The sequence below is a fragment of the Neoarius graeffei genome, chromosome 25 (assembly GCF_027579695.1).
Source record: "Neoarius graeffei isolate fNeoGra1 chromosome 25, fNeoGra1.pri, whole genome shotgun sequence".
NCBI lineage: Eukaryota > Metazoa > Chordata > Actinopteri > Siluriformes > Ariidae > Neoarius > Neoarius graeffei.
The window spans coordinates 7,850,259-7,867,050 of NC_083593.1; the positions used below are offsets into that span (position 1 = coordinate 7,850,259).

A 16,792-nucleotide genomic window follows, 5' to 3' on the forward strand; every position below is an offset into this window, starting at 1 on the left:
GTAGCTTTGGCGTTTCAGCTCGTCTCGTCTCTCTCTTTCAGGTTCCTGTCTGCTGTTGGGAGATATCTTTGCTTTTCCTTTTTGGAAGAGTAATCAGTGCAGATTTTTTTGTAAATGCATACACAGCCATAGCCACAAGCCATCTGTTTTCTCTCTGGGAGATTTGTGAAACTTAAGATGCCTGAGACTGTAGAAGTACATAGGAGGAAAAAGAACAAGAAAGCAGAAGAAGACACGAGGAGAAGACAAGAATCGGGAACACTTTCGCCAATTTGGATTTGGTGACTTTTTAGACATCTTTGGCTAATTTATAAAAAAAAAAAGAGCCTAGTAACAAAGCTGAAGTCTTTCTGAGCACAGGTTGGTGAATATCCTGCACCTGATATGGCTCCCCAGCACTGTTCAGGTTCAGTCAACACTGACCACCATTAGTGATCATTAAGGTTTCCAATGACCAATCACTAATCACCATTCTTTCCAATGACCAGTGGCCATTTCCCATAACCAACAATGATTGATCACCATTGTTTCCAGCAATCACTAATCACCATTATTTTCAAAGACCAATCAATAACCACTCTTTCCAGTGACCAATCACTGATCACCGTTTTCTTCAACCACCACTGCTCGCCTCTGTTCCCAATGATCACTAACCACCATTGTTCCCAATAACCAATCACTAATCACCATTTCCAAAGACCTGTGACCACTGTCTCCAATGACTAATCACTGGTAATCATTGTTTCCAGCATTCATTCACTACCACTGTTCCCAACCATCACTAATCACCATTATTCCTAATCACCATTATTTCCAAAGACCAATCAATAACCACTGTTTCCTGTGACCAATCACTAATCACCATTATTCCCCAACCACCAATCACTGATCGTCTATTTCCCCCCAACAATCACTAACTACCATTATTCCCAATAACCAATTACTAATCACCATTTCCAAAGACCAGTGACCACTGTCTCCAATGACTAATCATCGGTAATCATTGTTTCCAACATTCATTCAGTACCACTGTTCCCAACAATCACTAATCACCATTATTCCTAATCACCATTATTTCCAAAGACTGATGTTTCCAGTGACCAATCACTAATCACCATTATTCCCAACCACCAATCACTGATCGTCTCTTTTCCCCAACAATCACTAACTACCATTATTCCCAATAACCAATCACTAATCACCATTTCCAAAGACCAACGACCAATCACTAATCACAATTTTTCCCGACAATGAATTATTGATGGTCGTTGTTGATCAGTAACCACTACTGTTTCCATCAACCAAACACTAGTCACTGATCAGTACTGTATCCAATGACCAATCCCTGATCAACACTGTTCCCATTGACCAATCCCTGAATACTATACATACACAGTTTGTAGTGCGATCAGCACAGACTTCACTGTATAAGAAACAAGTTAGAATGTATTATTTCATAGCGCTGTTAAATTTCAAATTTGACTGGTCAAAGGTTGTCGATTAATTTCCTATAATAGCAGCTCTGACAGGAGGCTGTAAGTCAGATCACAGGTTTTCCTCTATGGGAAAGTCAGCGCCTCACCCCACCCTGTCACTGATTATTTTCCTAGAACAGCGTTGTCTTGGGTGTTTTATTCCAGACTTATTTTCTATTCTAATAAACCTCTATTGCATTTAGAAAACCTCCTTCATGTAACATGTTTTGTTATGATAATGATGAGCCAACAAATTAGTCCATGATGTCATCCAGTGCCTTCTGGTGATTTTTGAGCATGCATTAGCTGCTTTCCTCTGAAAATTGTTTGCAAGACTGATCAAGAAAACCTAACTCCTGAAAATAAAAAGGCAACCACAGGTCTGGATTTACTTCTTCGACTAGAGACGAGGTGAGCCGGGAACTAATCTGGCAGGATGACAAAGGCCACCGCGTGCCGCCAAAAACACACCTTCGGTTTAGTCATGCTGAAAATCCTTCAGTGTCCTGAGGAGCTGATGTGAGCCGACAGGCCTGGCAGGCGGCGCTAACCCTGGCTCTGTCCGATTCTGTGCGGTTTCTGCTTCTCGCTGCCAGATCCTGGCACTCGGTCATGCCAACAGGGCAGCAGATGCACAGTGTCAATGCTCTCACCAGCCTATGAACCAATCCCATTCTGTTCTCTCTCTAAGAAAACTTCTAGATCAGCTTTCTGAGCTGCTGACGATCTCTCAGCATCTACGCTAATGTTTCTGCCAATCTCATTAAAGAACGGTGAGGGAAATAAATCAAATTGTATCGTTTTTTAACGCTTACTCTGAGCTTGTTGTCACTTATGCCAGAGGTAATTGCTTAGCGGGATATGAGAGAGAGAGAGAGAGAGAGAGAGAGAGAGAGAGAGAAGCAAAATGTGCTAGATGTCATTGCAGAGAGAACTGCTGTTGTATGTGTGGAGAGAGAGAGAGAGAGAGAGAGAAAATGAATGAAGGAGGAAGGACTTGTGTTCTCGCTCACAGCCCCGAGGCGAGCTGTTTACACCGCTGAAGACACAACGAGTCCTTATTGCATTGCATGATCTGTGTAATTTCATTCCTGGCTTGCTAGACTTCTCATTATGGCCATTCTGGCTCGATGTGCCCTTTCTGCAAGAAACACCATGACGAAGAGAGAGAGAGAGCGAATGAGACCGAGAGAGAGAGACCTCAATCAAAAAAGACGTATCGAAGAAAATGTTGCTTTAGCGCTGACAAAGATACGAGCGCAAAGGAAAAAAAAAAGCCATAACCTGCTGACTGGACGTCAATTCCATTCATCTTGTTTGCAGCTAAAGGTCTATAAACACTTGTATTTTTTTATTTCCTTAAGCATTTTTTTTCCCATGTCTAAAATGTTAAATCAGTTTTGCCTTAGGTGTTGCTCCAGCATTAACATCGGTTCTTCTTTTTCTGAAACAAGAAATCACTCTCCATTTTCGAAAATCAGAAGCGAGCAGCTCCCCGCTGATTATGGCCCGCTTAGTACTGTCAGCACTTCCATCAGCGGTGGAGGCGCCACAGTTCCAGTGATTTAACTGCCCATTTCCAGGTCAGCCAAAGCCCCTTTTCAGAGCAACATCAAATCGGCACTCTCTGCTTTCAAATCGGCATCTGACATCCCTGTGATTTTACCCAGAAAACAGTTTTCCTCAGTTTTATCCGTCACATGCTGCCTCAAATATAGGCTACATTTTATTTCAAAATATCCAACAGATACTATGTGCATTTCAATCAAGGATAAAAAGAAAAAATAAAGTATGTTTAAGTAAAATATACTGTATTTTAAAATCTCATTCAGGAAAAAAGTCGAAGTCAAAATCACGTTTAATCAGAAGCTAAAATCTGTCCATACTTAGTGCTTAAAAGTAAAACAAACAACAAAAAAGAAATTGTTAATCATTTTTACAAAAAAAAGAATAAAAATCCACATGGCTTAATTTGTGTAAAAAGTTTTTTTTTTCTGAATTCACATGCTGCAACTAAAAAAACACCCCAAATTATTTATTTATTTATTTATTTTTATTATTTTTTTAAAAGTGTAATTGATATGAATTAATATTCATTCAGGGCGGCACGGTGGTGTAGTGGTTAGCGCTGTCGCTTCACAGCAAGAAGGTCCGGGTTCGAGCCCCGTGGCCGGCGAGGGCCTTTCTGTGCGGAGTTTGCATGTTGTCCGCGTGGGTTTCCTCCGGGTGCTCCGGTTTCCCCCACAGTCCAAAGACATGCAGGTTAGGTTAACTGGTGGCTCTAAGGCCAAGTTTACATTAGACCGTATCTGTCTCGTTTTCTTCGCGGATGCACTGTCCGTTTACATTAAACCGCCTGGAAACGCCGGGAAACGGGAATCCGCCAGGGTCCACGTATTCAATCCAGATTGTGTCTGGTCCGGTGCTGTGTAAACATTGAGATACGCTGTGCTGAGCTCTAGCTGGCGTCGTCATTGGACAACGTCACTGTGACATCCACCTTCCTGATTCGCTGGCGTTGGTCATGTGACGCGACTGCTGAAAAACGACGCGGACTTCCGCCTTGTATCACCTTTCATTAAAGAGTATAAAAGTATGAAAATACTGCAAATACTGATGCAAATACTGCCCATTGTGTAGTTATGATTGTCTTTAGGCTTGCCATCCTTCCACTTGCAAGTAGTAAGTGATATGCGCTGGGATCACACACACAGCGGCTCAGTCCCGAATCACAGCTCGTGCACTTCACTCGCGCGCTCTGTGAGCTGCGCAGGGCCGGAGTGCGCACCCTCCAGAGGGCACTCGCTGTTCAGGGCGGAGTGATTTGGAGCGCAGGATGCCTGCGGAGCCGAGCGTATCCATGTATTGGTGTTGCTGTGTGCACGCGAATCGTGTATTGGTGTTGCTGTGTGCACACTAATCGTTTTAAAAACGTTAATCTGATGATCCGCTGATACGGTCTAATGTAAACATGGGCTAAATTGACCGTAGGTGTGAATGTGAGTGTGAATGGTTGTCTGTGTCTATGTGTCAGCCCTGTGATGACCTGGCGACTTGTCCAGGGTGTACCCCGCCTTTCGCCCGTAGTCAGCTGGGATAGGCTCCAGCTCACCTGCGACCCTGTAGAACAGGATAAAGCGGCTAGAGATGATGATATGAGATGAGATAATATTAATTCAACACTTCGGAAACATGTTGTTCTGTTCCAGGAAAATAAATCAATGATGCGGCATGTGGTCTGATGACTCTTCCCACCCAAAGTTGATTTTCCAATAACGGTACAACCCAAAGATTATTTATTACCGACTGACAAAAAGTTATACTTTTTTAATCCGTTTATACTGGAGTTACATGTGAAGGTTGTGGAATGTCCACAAGACAAGCTGGTAGCTTCTCCTGTTGGTCATCGTGTTACTGAGAAACCGCAGTCTCCTTCCGTAAACACACAAAAGGTCACCATATCAACAGTTACACGTGGTTTTTTCTTTTTGTAATGTTTACGTAGAGTGGATATCCATCATGCAAGTCCCTGTGCAAGTTGTTACTATAGAAACGATAACGTATTTCAATGAGCGCTTGTATAAACTTGCGCTTCTGACCAATCAGAACCAGAAATGTAATAGCATTGTGGTATAAATGAAGTAAAAATGCACAGAGATGTAATGGACTAAATTGTGACTCGGGATATGAGTCATGATAATGAGCTTTGTAAAGAGTTTCTGGATTGTCTAAATGTACAAGTGCAAACTTTTTACTTGCATGCAAATGTAATTCAGTAGAAGTACAGGAAATTACTTGTAATTATTCCAGGTAAAGTAGAAATCTTAAGTGGAGTGACTATGTATAATTATTGAGGTGCTTTCCTCCTCCGATTTCAATTAGCAATCTAAACAATGCTAATGGAAATAGGCATGTTCAGCAATCCTCCTGATGGTGTGTGTGTGCGCGCGTGTGTACGTGTAGTGGGAGTTTAAATAAAAACTGAATGTCCCCAAAAAACACATTTTAGTTTCAAGCATACAACGACATTACTCGTTACTCTCAGGTCAAAATGACCTGAAAATCATCTCCGTAATATTAACATGATTCCTAAAACACTCAGTAGAGACATTCAGCCAAGCGCACGGTTTATTTATTAACTATTTAACACATAAAGCCTTATGGCCTTGGCTTCATTTCTCTAATGATCATGAATCATCATTTTTAAAACGCTATTTCTATTGCACAGATTATATTCAGGGTCATTATCGGCTGAGAGTAATAAGGTGTCATAAAATGTGAAATGAACGACCGAAAAAGGAGGAGCAGGGGTTCAGTGGTTACGGTTCTGAGCTACTTTTACACGTGAAACGTAAATCTAGGATCTCCGAAGAGATTGTATTGTTTAGACTGATTATACACCGATCAGCCATAAAACCGCTGACAGGCGACGTGAATATTATTGATTGTCTCGTTACAATGGCACCTGTTAAGGGGTGGGATTTATTATGCAGCAAGTGAACAGACAGTTCTCAAAGTTGATGTGTTGGAAGCTGGAAAAATGGGCAAACGCGTAATGCTGGTCTGTCTGGTCCGATCCTATAGAAGAGCTTCTGGAGTACAAACTGATGAAAAGGTGAATGTTGGCTACACACATGCGCCTTTTCCACCAAAGCAGTTCCAGGGCTGGTTCGGGGCCAGTGCTTAGTTTGGAACCGGGTTTTCTGTTTCCACTGACAAAGAACTGGCTCTGGGGCCAGAAAAACCGGTTCCAGGCTAGCACCAACTCTCTGCTGGGCCAGAGGAAAGAACCGCTTACGTCAGCGGGGGGCGGAGTTGTTAAGACCAACAACAATAACAAGACCGCAAAAGATCGCCATTTTTAAGCGACGAGAAGCAGCAGCTGTACAAACGCGAAGTCATCCATTATTATTATTATTGTTGCTGCTGCTTCTTCTGTGTTTTTGCTTCGATATTCGTTTATGCAAACGTAGCGACGTAACTGACGTATACAGTGACGTAATGACATGGCTTCCCTTAGCACCGCGAGCTATGGAAAAGCAAACTGGTTCTCAGCTGGCTCGCAAGTTGAACGAGTTGTGAACCAGCACCAACGCTGGCCCCGAACCAGCCCTGGAACTGATTTGGTGGAAAAGGGGTATTAGTGCATCGCAGCTTGGGGAAGAAATGCCACCAGGATGCACTATGTGAAGGTGATGCTGTGGTGGATATAAAATGCAAGGATGGATTTTAAAACTAGAGATGCTTGTCGTCGTTCATATGAACCGACCAGGAGTCACAGTGGGAGGTCAGGGCGAGAGAGCCAGTTGACAGAGGGGCCATCAAGAGTCTTTAGCCCCAGGATTCCGTTCGGGGCACCGAAGGCAGGACAGGGTTCGAGTAGGTAGCTCACAGTTGGAGGGGGCGCCACAGGAGCAGTTCTCAGAAGCTGCCATGCCAAAGGTGTGGAGGAAGGCCTGGGTTCTCCCCAACCGGTGCGAAGACGGTTCAGCAGGTTTAGTGGTGGGCTCAGGGATGCAATTGTGCAAGGTGGAATTAACACCCCCTCCTATTCCTTGCACCACTGATCCATGACCCAATCGGGAATGAGAGGGTGCTGTTTTCAAGCTCGGCAGCACATGCAGCAAAGTGCTTGTGGTTGAGTATTAACTACACTGATATTTGGCACCAGGCTGATTGGGATACAGGAATTCTCCGCTAGAGATGCTGCATCACATGCGAAACTGCAGCTATGTTGAATTCTCAAATATGACTGGTTGATTCGTTTTCCATAACAGGAGCTCTGACAGGAGTTTTGACTGTCGGCTCGGATTAGTGCGCTTATTCTAATACGCTATCGTTTCTATAGTAACAACAGGTACTTGGATGTATAATTTGCGACTAATAATCAACAAACTGGATAAAACGTATAACAACAACATCCACAACTAGACAGAGACTGTGACTAAAGTCACAGTGATTTGCGTTAGCTGTTACAAACCGGGACTTCTGGTCACCGTACCCTATAGGTCCGGAACGGTAAGAGATACAGAATGATGCTTAGTGAAGAAAAAAAGCCGTTTTTTTTCATGGATCATTCCAATTCGGTGATCCGGATCAATACCAAAAGTCACAGCAACGTAATTCAGCCCAGAGGTATTCTGTATGTGAAATTTGGTGATTGGTTGAAAACTGAGGAAGAAATAGCATACTAAAAAAATGCTAGGAGAATAAGAAGAAGAAAGGAGAAAATCCTGAGTGAGAGTAACAATTTGCGTTACCAATGCTAGCGCAAATTAATTCTCGGTTTTATTGTATTTAACGTTTACGGAAGGAGTCTCCGGTGGCAGTGGTTTGTAACCGTCTGTTACAAGAAAGTCTTTGTGTTTCCCATTTTCTTTTAAACATGACAAGCTGCATTTTGCGCCTGGTGACGGAACAACTGCTTATAGTTACGCTAAACATTTAACTGTAACTACAAATGGATAAAAATTACAAGTCGTTCTTTGGCAAATTTGTAATCGTTGGCAAATTGCTCTCGAAGTAAAAGTACTCCATGTGATGTGTTGATATTGGAAAATAATTAGCTTTGATGTACACTACCGTTCAAAAGTTTGGGGTCACTTTGAAATGTCCTTATTTTTGAAAGAAAAGCACTGTTCTTTTCAATGAAGATCACTTTAAACTAATCAGAAATCCACTCTATACATTGCTAATGTGGTAAATGACTATTCTAGCTGCAAATGTCTGGTTTTTGGTGCAATATCTCCATAGGTGTATAGAGGCCCATTTCCAGCAACTCTCACTCCAGTGTTCTAATGGTACAATGTGTTTGCTCATTGCCTCAGAAGGCTAATGGATGATTAGAAAACCCTTGTACAATCATGTTAGCACAGCTGAAAACAGTTGAGCTCTTTAGAGAAGCTATAAAACTGACCTTCCTTTGAGCAGATTGAGTTTCTGGAGCATCACATTTGTGGGGTCGATTAAATGCTCAAAACGGCCGGAAAAATGTCTTGACTATATTTTCTATTCATTTTACAACTTATGGTGGGAAATAAAAGTGTGACTTTTCATGGAAAACACAAAATTGTCTGGGTGACCCCAAACTTTTGAACGGTAGTGTAAGAATAGGAACACCTTCTATCCAGCCATGTCATCGTTGGCTATTTTCCGAGAACAGCACAGGTTTAATTCAGTCCTTCAGCATTATTAGCATTATTTGTGCTAATATTCACAAAGACTCTGGAGACACAAGTGATCATTCTGCAGAAGCATTTGCAGTCTGTCGGAAATATCCAGAGCTACATTTCAAAAGCTGCAACAGGGCTTCAAAGAGCTTCTTATCTGCACCGAGCCATCCGTTTAAACCACTGCACAAAGTGTGCCTTGAGCCAGGAAGGGGGGGGGGGGGGGGAATATATTATATATATATAAAATATAATTTTTTCTATAAAAAGTATTTTCTGTTAGAAACCTTTTAAAAGAAATTATACATAACGAACCCTAATGTAATGCATAACCTCAACTTCTTTGTGCCATTATTTTGTACACATACACACTCCTATGTAGCATTCCCGTATTACAGATTGAAGAACAGTTCTACAGTAGATATGATAAAGGTAAAAGTTGACACATGTTCAGATGATTATTAGGCTGGCGAAGAAAAAAACCAGAGCGTGAGGTTGTAACAGTAATACTTCCTCTCGGATCTGTCCATTTGGTTGGTTAAGCCTGCCTGCAGGATGCTCGGCTCATGGATTTTCCATAAATTTGTACTCGAGGGGTGCAATGTGGCCTTTCGTCATTGCGCTTGAGGGTTTTAAATTGTATTTTTCATGTCATTGTAAAAATGCATGCCTTCCTTTTAAGAGCTTTTCTTTTCTTTTCTTTTCTTTTCTTTTCTTTTCTTTTCTTTTCTTTTCTTTTCTTTTCAAAGAAACCAGAAAGCTTTGCCAAAAAAAAAAAAAAGGACATGTGTGTTAATTCTATTTAGCTGGAACTTTCTGGTATAGTAAAGCCAAGTTCATTTGACAGTCCGCTGTAGGTACAATCGATGTCCGGATCAATATGTCCCGTGCAGCTAAATACAGATTAACAGGTGGCCACTGAGGCAAATGTTTCTAAACAAAGTCTGACATTTAGGCTTCATGATTTAGTTATCTGCTCGTCAGCTAGCATGGATTTTGGCTTGCCTTTGTTCTGCTAACAAAAGGCAGTCTCTAATTTGATATAAACTCCATCAGCAGAGTGCTGCGGTGTTGCTTTGTTGTGTGCTACGGTAGTGGATGAGGTCAACATGACGCACCTCTGCAGCAGGAACTCCTTCAGGTGGACGGCACTGGAGGAGCACTTCCTGTTCGAGAGACACCTCTTTCCCCAAAGGCTCTTGGTCAAAGGATTTTCGGAGATCTGGGAGGCAAATGAAAACATACGGACGGGTTAGAAATCAGCATCATGTACGGGTTTGATACAGCTCTTGTTTCCTTGTCGGCTAGCTAGACAAGAAAAAAAAAAAAAACCCGGCAGTACGTTGCTTTTGATGATCAGGTCATTGTTAACAAGGGATTCAGACGCAGTGAAAACAAAAAGATGCTTTACTTACCGTACAAAGCTAAACAAACCTGGCTCCTTTCCAGTGGAACCCAACTCACTCCGAGGTAACTGGACTTCATTTAAAATCACCTAGGTAACATTGTAAAGAACAAACCTAGTTGCCTAACCAAGGCTTCTCAATCTTTTCTGCTTTGAGGCCCACCTATTCATACTTGTAACAACCCAGGGCCCATTAAAAAAGATCACCAATTATTTTGGCTCATTTATTCTATTAGAATCTAATCATCTATTGTAAAGTGTATTAATGGGATGCGACATCACTCCCTGTTACAGATGGGAGCCCAGGAATTAAATAAACGCAGTAAAAACCACCTGTTTTTAATCGTAGGTATTGTACTTAAAACTGTATGGATGTGCCAGAAGCCAAACCATCCATGCAGGGCATTCTCAGTCAAAATGGATTAATGATCCGAAAGTGGTCCATTAACAAGAACTTATTGCCATGTTTGTGTACAGCAAACAAGCAAGAAGTTATTAAAACCAATAAGTACACTCAAAAGAAGCGGACATAGAAACCACTCAATGGGTTTAGATCCTTACACGCTAACAAAGAAGGACTGTTCCTACAAGTTGGAAAATGATCCATCTGTTGAGTTCCCTGACATCTCAAACTATCTGGTGCTGCAGACATCATTCTACACGGACACGCAGATGAAAAACTGGAAGAGCATGGAGGAGTACAACTTTTTATATGTGGCCGGGTTAAAGATCTGGGAATCAGGACACTACAAGATAGACGGCGAGAGATGGATCTACGTGCAGGAAGCGTTTTTATTAGCAGGTGTGATATTTAGTAAAACGAAAGCAAAGCAGAATCATACAGCGGAGTATTTAAACAGCATTATAAACATGGCGAGAAACAAACGTGACTGATGATGATAGCAAAGCCTCTGTGAAAACAGCTTCCTTATATGCGCATGCTGATTGCACTCGAATCAGTCAGTGCGTTTACATGCACATAGAGAAAATCGAATTTCTGCCGTAGCTCGACTGAAATCGAAGTTCTAAATGCCATGGAAACACCTTAGCTCGGCTGAAATCGAACCGAACTGGATTTCTCGTAATCGAGCTACGCGACCTAGATTATGCGATTGTAGCCGAGCTACTTAGTGCATGTAAACCCTATCGAGCTACGTAGTCGAGCTACTTACTTCAGCACTGCCCCTTCCGGAAGTGACGAGTGACGAGACCACAAGCGGGAAACACAACAGCCTCAGTCGGCATGACAACAGTACGTAGTAGTAGCGAGCAGCAGAAGAGAACACGGAACTGATAACTTTGTTTATACTCTTGAATAGCTCTTCTTCATGACGACAACCGGAAGTGTACCAACACGATGGGGCGTGTAGCGCCACCTGTGGCTCTGGTGCACAATGTACTTCACACAATAGCTCGATTTCCTTGTGTGCATGTAGGATTGGATTTCTCTGGCACCCCTGCTGGGACCCTTAGCTCGATTACCGACAGTAGCTCGATTTGGATGTGCATGTAAACGCACTGACTATCACGTGTTTCCCATAACAACTGGGTCCCAAGAGCGCGCACAACGCACTCTGAGCAAGCGCGACCATCCGAGCTGCGCCAGACTCAAGCACGCAAAGGCATGACAGTCAAGTGCTCGTGTGCTGTGTGACCACAACTTTTAGCTCACCTGTACAGTATATCACCATGAATTGCCACCAAAATGCCTCATTTTCTTTGATAAAGCATCGCGAGCTGTAGTGTGACCGGAGCTTAAAGGAACAGTCCACCGTACTTCCATAATGAAATATGCTCTTATCTGAATTGAGACAAGCTGATCTGTACCTCTCCGAGCTTTGTGCGACCTCCCAGTCAGTCAGACGCACTGTCACTCCTGTTAGCAATGCCAAAGCGCGCAGAAGGTGTTAGTACGCCTGTCATTATAGTGCGGACTTTCCATAGCATAGAAAATCGCTACGTTTCAATTTGTGTAACTGAACTTTTTTCATATCACTGGTCATATAAACCTATGTAAACAGGAAAAACGTGGAAGAGTTTGTTCGCATCTAACTACAGCCCCAAAAAATACCATTGGCCATGCTGAGCCTAGCTACATTGCTAACAGGAGTGACAGCGCGTCTGACTGACTGGGAGGTCGCACAAAGCTCGGAGAGGTACGGAGCAGCTCGTCTCAATTCAGATAAGAGCATATTTCATTATGGAAGTACGGTGGACTGTTCCTTTAATGAGGCGTAAAAATTAGCTTCAACTTGAGGGGGGGAATCGTGACCCACTAGATGGCGCTTCGTGGCCCAGTGGTTAAGAAACACTGGCATTATTTAAATCAGAGAAATATAAACATAGCGAAAGAATGTTCTGTAACATCGCAGATTGATTAAATATTAAATAGATTAAGATTAAATATTTTCAGTATCGGGATTAGTATTGACGAGTACCACGTTACTCATACTCTGGGGGGGGGAAAAAAAGGTATGTGGTTGTGACTGTAATTTCTTTCTGTAATAAATTCCTCGATGTTTAATTTCCAGAAATTCAGAGATACTACAAAACTTTTCCTTTGATTAAAAGTTCTATGAATATGCAAATTAGATTAAATTCCCTCCGTACTCCACATGACCACTCACGTCCCCTGTTGCATGACCTCTATTTGCATATTGGAACATGATTGGCGGCTATATTTCCTAATGCAACAGCTCTCGCGTTTTTTCAATTAACCGTTCAGCACGACACTGACAATTTTTTTTTTCACAAAACCCGAAACCTAAAGGTTAGGTTCGAATAACTAAGCTCTTCATTCTAATGCCAGACAAACCCACACATCAAATAAATCCGACTCTCACCACAAGCACGGTGTTCTGAAAAAAGCTAAAATTCCAATTTTGATACTCGGTTCTGCTCATTCCTTGCATATTTCATTTTAACTCGTTTAAATATTCCCAGAGATGTGTTAGATTCTCTTTTCTGACCCCCATCAGGAATGCAATTAAATTTGCTATTTATATGTAACTCTCTCTTCTGCAGCACTTGCATCTTATGCCCTGGAAATCCAGGATGTAATTGAACATGCACGCCAAATGCCAATGTTATACAAGTTTAAAAAAAAAAATCTCTGAGGAGGAAAGCTCAGCCCTTCAAGAATTTCGTAGTCCGGAAATGTGTCATTTAGAAGGTGAGGACGGCTCCAATATTTAAGTCCGCATGCCCTTGCCCTTTTTTTTTTTTTTCTTCCTTCCCCCCTTCTCAGGTGATCATAAATCTGTCCACAGCTTCTTCCATGACTCGACTACACCTGCTGGAATAAAGATATTTTTCACTCGGGATACAGCATGCTGCTCCGTGACCCCCAGTTCCTTGGATACATATTTGACTTTCAGCTCCAGTACAGCAATGTCACTGCTATAAAGATGGAAGGAAGAAAGTTCATGCTGATTGTAGGTATTTATAGTGCTGGGTTTTCTAGAAAGCTGTTTTGGTATGATGCATTTCAAAGGCTTTCAAGGGAACTGAACTTCAACACACACGTTTCGGCGAGAAAAGGAAACAGTTAAGGTTTTCTGAATCCAAACTCCGTTGCTTTGCTGCTCTGACACGACGATCTGACGTTTATAATTCTCAGGACTACTCTTCCTGTTTATCTGATGACACTTTTATTTGCTTTATCGCCAAGAGTGGACTGGGATCAGTTTGACAAATGGTTTCCAACCCCATTCTCCCTGATAGCAACAGAGCAACGACTCGGCAAGGTTGACAAAAATCCCCAGAAAAACAAAACACTAATCCAAACATTCAGGACAGTCTAGTCCCTTTAGAGAGAAATGATTGATCAATGTTTGTGACATTTAGAATACAGCGTCTACTGTGTATGTTTTCATCTTTATGACAGGTTGACACCAAAGAGCGCTTGAAACCTTGTCGCTTCTTATTGAACTTGCGTTAAAACATGCTGAGTTACCATTCAGAGCATACAGTATCATAGCGCCGAAGTTTTCCTGCGTGGGCGGTTTGTTTTGAAGGTGGGTTGAACCGTCTGCTTGCTAGTGGTTGATCTTCTGGTCCGCCATCATGATTGGCGGCTGGAGTCACCTCGGGCCTCAAACCTGATCTCACATATGAATTAGTTTGGCTGACAGTGATAGATGACCAAGGCTGGTGCTGACACCTCCGGGTTTTCTCCATCTTTCTATCTCTCCATCTCCTGCCCATCCTGCGCTCAACCACGCCAGCCTAGCGGGAAAGCAAAGGATTTCTTGTGCCGCTCTAATAAAAATCCAATAGTTCTCCCCCTTTCTTGGACTTGATGAAATAGGTGAGAGGCCGACAGGAGAACAGAGCGAGCAGAGAGGAGCGAGTCTCACTCGGCTAGCTTCAGGCTTCATTACATATATATTATGTTCTGCAGGGACACCGTGATGTCAGGAGGTAATAACACGCGAAAGTAGACCCCTACAGCAACACGTTTCGGACCTCAAACCTTAAAGGCTCCTTCTCGTTCAGGTTTGTCCGATGAAAGCCAGAATTGTGCGAGAACGATTTAACTGTTTGGATTAGACATTTCACATTCATTGGAAAGGAGTAGAGAAAGTAGTGGAAAGAATTTCATGAACGCTAGGTGTCACCACAACACTCACGATCTGGATCTGTTTCAAGTGATTAACAAGGACGTCTTTTAATTACGGGATTATGAGATGTCATCTTTATACATTAATACAAGATGCTCGAGACAAAAAAATTTAAGCTGACTTTAGGTTAAAAAACGTGTTAAAGTTGTAACATCAGTCCGTTGGGCCATTTCCCCAGGTGTGGCTGTACTAGATTAGCCAGATACATTGGATGGATGGATGGATGGATGGATGGATGGATGAATGGATGGATGGATTTGGAGACAAAAACAAGGGTGACGTTGTATGACGTAGGATTCCGCACGGCAGCGTACTGTGTCACACATCAAACGGATGGAAGATAAACAGGTAAACATATATATTTTTTTAAATAAGCAGGCAATAAATTAGCCACTACTTTATTTTGATTCCTTTTGCTATCATTTTTGTGGACAAATTCAAACAAATTGACCGACAAATCACGCTAGACCATAATAGTCTAGCTGTCAGAACAGAAGGACTCTCTGGACAGTGTGCGCTCTGAACTGACTCACGCGTGCACCGCGAATGACGCACACCTGCGCGGGATTAAGGTGCAATCAGCGCGCCTATATAAGGACTCAGAATGCAGACTGACTTGCTTTACGAAGTATTGCGTTGTTGTGCCACATTACCGAGCCTTGTTTCCTGACTGATTTCCTGGTTTCTGATTCCTGTTCCTCGTTTTTGACCCTGCTTCTGTCTACAGTATTCTGTTTGTGCCTCGCGCAACCTTTTGCCTGTTTTACCGTTCACGATATCCGCCTGCCGATTTGGACTTTTTGCACTTTTCTTTATAATGAAGATCTTCTGCACTTGCATCCATCTCCAACCATCCCTGACAGAATACTTCACCCCGCTGACTCCAGTACAGCATGCACTTGTGCACCTCTGCTGTGCTCGTGGAAATTACATCACGCATGATGGAGTTATGGTGGCCACCCTGACAAAAAATAGTCCCGTCTATTTTCATCACTTTAGTGGTTATATTTGTTAAGAGCAAATTTAAAATGCAGCTTTTTAAAAAAATAAAATAAAGGACAGACATAAAGACCGACTTTTAGCTCAATTTGTTTATTTGCGAGATATTTTCTTTAATGGTCCAAACACTGGGATCTGGAATTGGGCGTGGCCTAGCTTTTTTTTTTTTAACACCGGAAAGAACAGAGCTACTAGAAAAGGAGGCATTTTATTATAGGATGATTTTCCAGTAATATTTTCATTTTATAATTGACAAACAACGACAGTGGGGGGGAAAAAAAGAATGGTTGTAGAGCTTTCACTGTCCTGTTTAGCGGAACCTGTGCCTATGGTATCCTCAGATCCCTGTTCTTGGCTGACAGGAGTGAAACCTGCTGTAGTTTTCTGCCTTTGTAGCGCATCTGCGTTAAAAGTCAGCTTGTTCTGCGATGCTTTTCTGCTCACCACGTTTGTAAAGAGTTACTGTCAGCTTGAACCAGTCTGATCGCCTTCATCCTGAAGACTTGCCACTTGCTGAACGTGTTTGTCGTCCGTGAAAGTCCAAGAATTTCTGAAATACTCAAAGCATCCATCCGGTACCATCAACCATGCCACTGGGACCACATTCTGATGTGTAACATGAACGTTAATTGAAGTGTTTGACTTGTATTTGCATGCTTGTCTACGCTGTCCTGCTTCCGTGTGCTGGGCTGATTTGAATAACTGAATGAATGAGCAGGTGTACATGTGTTCCTAATAACGACACCAGTGAGTGTATGGATGAATAATGTCCTTCAGTCTTGCTTGGTAGCCTTCCGCAAACTTCAAGAATTAGGTGTAAAAGCAAGTGAGAGAAAAATAAAGCCAGTAACTCGCTGCTACTAATCCCTACCAACGTGCTGCGGACACACCGACGTACACAGCAGGCCACCGTCTAATCAGTTCTACCTTTCTGCAACAAACCAAGCTTATTCTGGTGGCACTCACACCAGCATGGGGTCCACAACAAAAAGCATGGCTTTCTCAGTAGAAGTTCAGCCTCAGGGAAGCTCATCTGATCAACTGGAATGTTAATATCCGAATGATTTATCCAATCTAAGCCATTACTGTTCCAGTGGACGTGCACTGACTGCCATTCATATA

At 42.4% G+C, this 16,792-nt stretch overlaps 1 protein-coding gene across 2 annotated transcripts in view; it reads right to left on the minus strand.

Moving 5' to 3' along the window:
- The window catches only part of unc5cb (unc-5 netrin receptor Cb), a 273,678-nt gene that overhangs the window by 78,768 nt on the left and 178,118 nt on the right, over window positions 1-16,792 (minus strand). For both annotated transcript variants that reach the window (XM_060909499.1, XM_060909500.1), the window contains exon 4: window positions 9,763-9,866. In XM_060909499.1, the coding sequence (XP_060765482.1) occupies window positions 9,763-9,866 (104 nt within the window). The remainder of the gene's footprint in view (window positions 1-9,762; window positions 9,867-16,792) is intronic.